This window comes from Panthera onca, chromosome A1 (genome assembly GCF_046562875.1).
Source record: "Panthera onca isolate mPanOnc1 chromosome A1, mPanOnc1 haplotype 2, whole genome shotgun sequence".
NCBI classification, from domain to species: Eukaryota; Metazoa; Chordata; class Mammalia; order Carnivora; family Felidae; genus Panthera; species Panthera onca.
Genome location: NC_138339.1, coordinates 122,155,001 through 122,160,115, shown reverse-complemented (window position 1 = coordinate 122,160,115; position 5,115 = coordinate 122,155,001). Strand labels below are relative to the sequence as shown.

Sequence of the window (5,115 nt, the reverse complement as noted above, 5' to 3'; positions counted from 1 at the left end):
TACCTTATCTTTGTCTGGAGTACAGATCTAAAATTATACAAATTGTACCCAAATATCAAATCATAAGTTAAGCAAATTGAGTGGAAAAAAATTCTCCTGACTTAGAATTTGATCTTCCTTAGCTGCCCCAAACTATTTTTTTAAAATTTACTTATTTTGGGGCACCTGAGTGGCTCAGTCAGTTAAGCGACCAACTTCAGCTCAGGTCATGATCTCATGGTTTGTGAGTTCAAGCCCCGTGACTGGCTCTGTGCTGACAGCTGGGAGCCTGGAGCCTGCTTCGGATTCTGTGTCTCCAACTCTCACTGCCCCTCCCTCACTTGTGCTCTCTCTCTATCAAAAATAAATAAAATGTAAAAAATAAGTTTATTTATTTTGAGGGTTGGGACAGAAAGGGAGATAGAGAATCCCAAGAAGGCTCTGCACTGTCAGCACAGAGCTCAACATGGGGCTTGAACTCAGGCACTGTAAGATCATCACCTATTTCTTTTGAAAACTATTTCTTTTGAAGATATTGTTAAACCTTTGATAGACAACATGTAGAAAGGTATGCCAACAACAGGAGTGAGACAAGCTCACAAGTGCTGGGCAGGGGGCCTGTGGACTCTGAAGACATTCACTTCCTGCTGGAAGCCAGTTCTGCTCTCTCTTCTTCCTTAATCCAGGTCTGTTTGGATGAAGTTCCACTAAGCTACTGACCATTTAAGTATGAAATGTAGAACATAAATGTGGGAATGCAAGCTTGTCCAGCCATTCTGGAAAACAGCATGCAGGTTCCTCAAAAAACTAAAAACAGAACTACCCTAATGACCCAGCAATTGCACTACTAGGCATTTATCCACGGGATACAGGTGTGCTGTTTTGAAGGGAGACATGCACCCCCATGTTTATAGCAGCACTATCAACAATAGCCAAAGTATGGAAAGAGCCCAAACGTCCATCGATGGATGAATGGATAAAGAAGATGTGGTATATATATGCAATGGAGTATTACTCGGCCATCAAAAGGAATGAAATCTTGCCATTTGCAACTACATGGATGGAGCCGAAGGGTATTATGCTAAGTGAAATTAGTCAGAGAAAGACAAAAACCATATTACTTCACTCATATGAGGACTTTAAGAGACAAAACAGATGAACCTAAGGGAAGGGAAACAAAAATAATATAAAAACAGGGAGGGGGACAAAACAGAAGAGACTCATAAATATGGAGAACAAACTGAGGATTCCTGGAGGGGTTGTGGGAGGGGGGATGGGCTAAATGGGTAAGGGGCACTAAGGAATCTACTCCTGAAATCGTCGTTACACTATATGCTAACTAATTTGGATGTAAATTTAAAAAATAAAAAAGAAAATTAAAAGAAAAAAGAAAAAAAAAACAATTGAAGACTTGAAAGGACAGCTATTAAAGACCTATCATTATCACTATAAAAAAAAAAAGAACATAAATGTATAAGTAACTCAAAAGTAAAGTAGAAAAATGGTTTGGGGCACCAGGATGGCTCGGTCGGTTAAGTATCCAACTTCAGTTCAGGTCATGATCTCATGATCCGTGAGTTCAAGCCCCTCGTCGGGCTCTGTGCTGACAGCTCAGAGACTGGAGCCTGCTTCAGATTCTTATGTCCCTCTGTCTTTCTGCTCCTCCCCCTCTCACACTCTGTCTCTCTCAAAAATAAACATTAAAGGGGCACCTGGGTGGCTCAGTGGGTTAAGCGTCCAACTCCAGCTCAGGTCATGATCTCATGGTCCGTGAGTTCGAGTCCCGCGTCGGGCTCTGTGCTGACAGCTCAGAGCCTGGAGCCCGTTTCAGATTCTGTGTCTCCCTCTCTCTCTGCCCCTCCCCTGTTCATGTTCTGTCTCTCTCTGTCTCAAAAATAAATAAACGTTAAAAAAATTTTTTAAATAAAAAAAATACACATTAAAAAATTTTTTTAAGTAGAAAAGTGGTTTTCTTTTAAAGAAAAAGCAAATGAAAGACCAACCATTGCTCTCCAGCACACCAAGCCCAACACTGAGTTTTCCCTCCCCAAACGTCTGCCGCAATCCCCATTTGCCAACATCTCATTTCTCTGACCCTCTTGTTTCTGGGACTATGCCTAGAGTTACTATAGAAGCTTCACAGATAGCAAAAAGCTAAGGGGAACTGGAGATTCCACACAAAATTTCCAATGGTGATAGATACGCATGGTGTGGACTACTACTAAGACTAGTAGCTGGCTTGCTTTCAGCTTTCCAGGCTGTTTAAAAACAGTTTTTATTGACAGAAATTCTGCTTGTCTTTGAGCAGCAAGGAATAATGAGGCTTACTTTGGTTGTAACAAGAATGACCTCCTATACCATATGGCCAAAGAACAGTTGCTCATCTACAAGTCTGTGTGGATCAGATGAAGTATGTTTTGTTTTTTTGTTTTCTGGGTTTTTCTTTTATCAGTGCTTTACACATACATATGATATAGTTTAATAAATTGCTTTTCTCATGTTTCATTGCTTTAAGTTACACCCCATATACAGTCATCAATAAATTTCCCTGATGGCCAATATCAAATTTAGAAGGTTCCAACATTGTAAAAGAATGACAAGGAGTTATAGATCCTGAGGGAGATTTCAGGATGGGTCAGCCCTAGCATTATTTACTGTGGAGTGCAAGTATTAAGTTCTGTTTGGTTTTTCCTGTGAGGAGAGAACTTCATCTACTTGCTCGCCAAACAATGAGCAAAGGATCCCTTGGCTTTGGTGCTCTATGTTCCCTGGAAGGGTTTCTGACTGTTGGAGGCAGAGAGGACAATGAATGGTCCAAAGTGCTTCAATAGCCCCATTCCATTAATCCGTCCCTCAATCTAAAGCCCAGCAGAGGGGAAGCTCTTTGGGAGGGAAAAAGAGGGAAAGTTGGTACAGATGAAGGCTGCACTACTTCCCCAAGTCCTGATGCTGTAGGCTACACCTAACTAAGAGTGCCGAATATGATCCCACTTTGAAAGTGAATGCCACTATTTTAAGAATAGAGAAATTGCAGGATGCTTACTCTGAAATTGTACTCAACAATGTGGAAGCCACATCAGTATGCAAGTATGTTGTCCTCTTAAAAATCTAGGTGGGTATTTGGGGTTTCAAGCACCACACAAAAACTTTTTAAAAACTTTAATTGCCTAGTATAGAGAACATGTTAAGCAGAATGGGTTAAGCTATCATTTATGATCATCTTCATGAAACATGGTTACCTCTTTCTGCTGATATGACATTAAACATGGGACCAAACTGTTTTACTCACAACAGATAACCAACTAAACTGCATGTACATGTACAGGTTTATGCAACAGCCATGATATAACTAGATTTAGCATTCAGAACAGGTTCACAGACCACCAGCTCACTCTGTATATCCCACCAAACACAAGAGCAGTCATCTTCTATTTTAATACAATTATGGGTAGAAATTATATGATGTAAAATAGAAGATCTTCCATAAAGTTTAGGGTAGAAAAAGGGAAGACAAAAACAAAATTCCCATGAAGTAAAAAATAATTCCACATTGGTCCAGTACTCCATGAAACCAGAGATAAACTATAGTCCTCTAAGGCATTTACTTAGATCCAGTTCACCAAGACACTTCAATATGCTTCAAACTGGCTCATCATCATCCTCCTGCTATATTCATAAGCTAAAAATAGTGATCCATTGGCAGGGAATGCTCGAATCATAGTAGCTTTCATTCCAGAATATAAGGCTGCTATTCCTTCATTTTCCACAATACTTACAAGAGTTCCCATAAATCCAGCCTGTTTTCCAGACATGGAAAGAACCTGAATTCTGGATTTGATACAATCCACTGGGTATATGACAAGCCAAAGGCAAATTCCAGCAATTCCACCACTTAGCATCAAAGGGACAGGGCCTAGTTCGTCTTTTGATCTCCCTGAGGCAAAAAATGATCGACTCAGTTCATAGCCACCAAAGAAGAAGAAATAGCCCGGTACTTCTTGAAGTAGAGTGCTCGAAAGTCCTTGGTAGAAGCCCAAGAAGCCATCCTTTCTAAGGATACTCTTCACGACGGACCAGACTGTGTTCTGGCTTTTTGTTATTTTCCCTGACATTTCCATTTCGTACATGGTCTGTAGCCGGCACTTCACAAGCTCAGTGGGGCACAGGGCCAGCGCAGCAAACACGGAGGCGAAGGACCCCGCAGTTGCGGTCTGCAGTTCACTCAGCTTCTCCTGTTTGTCCAATCCAACTACTTTCTTCACAAGCTGTTGGCAGAAGCCATAGCACATGAAGAGGACAGAGTTCTCGGCGACGTAGGCAATCAGCGCTGGGCCAGTCCCCTTGTAGAAGCCGCGGAAACCCACTTGGGAGTACGTCTTCAGGCAGCAGTCGGTGAAGCTCTTGTACAGGCCGGGGAACGTCTGCATCTTCACTTTCACTGTGTCGAAAGGCTGCCCAGTCAGGACACATGCTGTGCCCCCTATGGCGCCCGCTGTGAGGTCGATGGTGGCTTGGATGGCAGGATTGGACTTCATGTTCGCCCACTCTTCCGCTGGTCTCCGTGGGAAGCAACTCTCTGGAGCTCAGGGCAGGCGTCCCACACCCAGACGCCCATTCTCCACTCTCCCTCCTCCTGGGGAGAAGCCGCTTAACCCCAAGAGAAGCCTCGGGACGCGCTCCCGCGCACAGAAATAACCCCCGGCTTGCCGGCGTGCGCGAGACCCTCCAGCGTGCCCTGCTGCCCGCAGCGCCCGCCCCACCCCCATCCCCGCCCCGCCCCCATCCGCCCGGCCCTCCCCGCACCCGCCCGCCGGGGACGAGGTCTCGGTACACACTTTTAATGAATTGTAACACAGAGATTGAAAGCTACTTTATAAATTCTTTCATTTAAGGCCAGAGACAATAGGCGCCGATGTTAGTGCTTTCCCCTTCGGCTAGGTTCCCACCTACTCCCCACATTTCTTACTAGGCAAAATAAAAGGGGATATGCTCCTGTTGGTCGAGCCTGGAGTCAAAGGGTCAAATCTAAAGACACAGAGGTTTCAAACAGAGAAGATAAACTACTTGGGGTTTTTTACATGACAGTCGGTGGCTGCTTTTGATCAGAAAACTGGAATGGCGGCTCTGCCGCAGGGT

The 5,115-nt window shown here is 43.8% G+C and overlaps 1 protein-coding gene across 1 annotated transcript; it reads right to left on the bottom strand.

Annotated features, from left to right (window-relative positions):
* Nucleotides 1-3,150: 3,150 nt before the first annotated feature.
* On the bottom strand, nt 3,151-4,677 carry LOC132680187 (mitochondrial ornithine transporter 1-like). Its single transcript, XM_060633986.1, has one exon. It carries the CDS (start codon nt 4,512-4,514, stop codon nt 3,609-3,611), a length of 906 nt encoding a protein of 301 aa, XP_060489969.1. The 5' UTR covers nt 4,515-4,677; the 3' UTR covers nt 3,151-3,608.
* Nucleotides 4,678-5,115: the final 438 nt, after the last annotated feature.

Bases quoted from the DNA above. Each gene is read 5' to 3' on its own strand.
- LOC132680187 (XM_060633986.1), bottom strand. From the start codon at position 4,514: ATGAAGTCCAATCCTGCCATCCAAGCCACCATCGACCTCACAGCGGGC.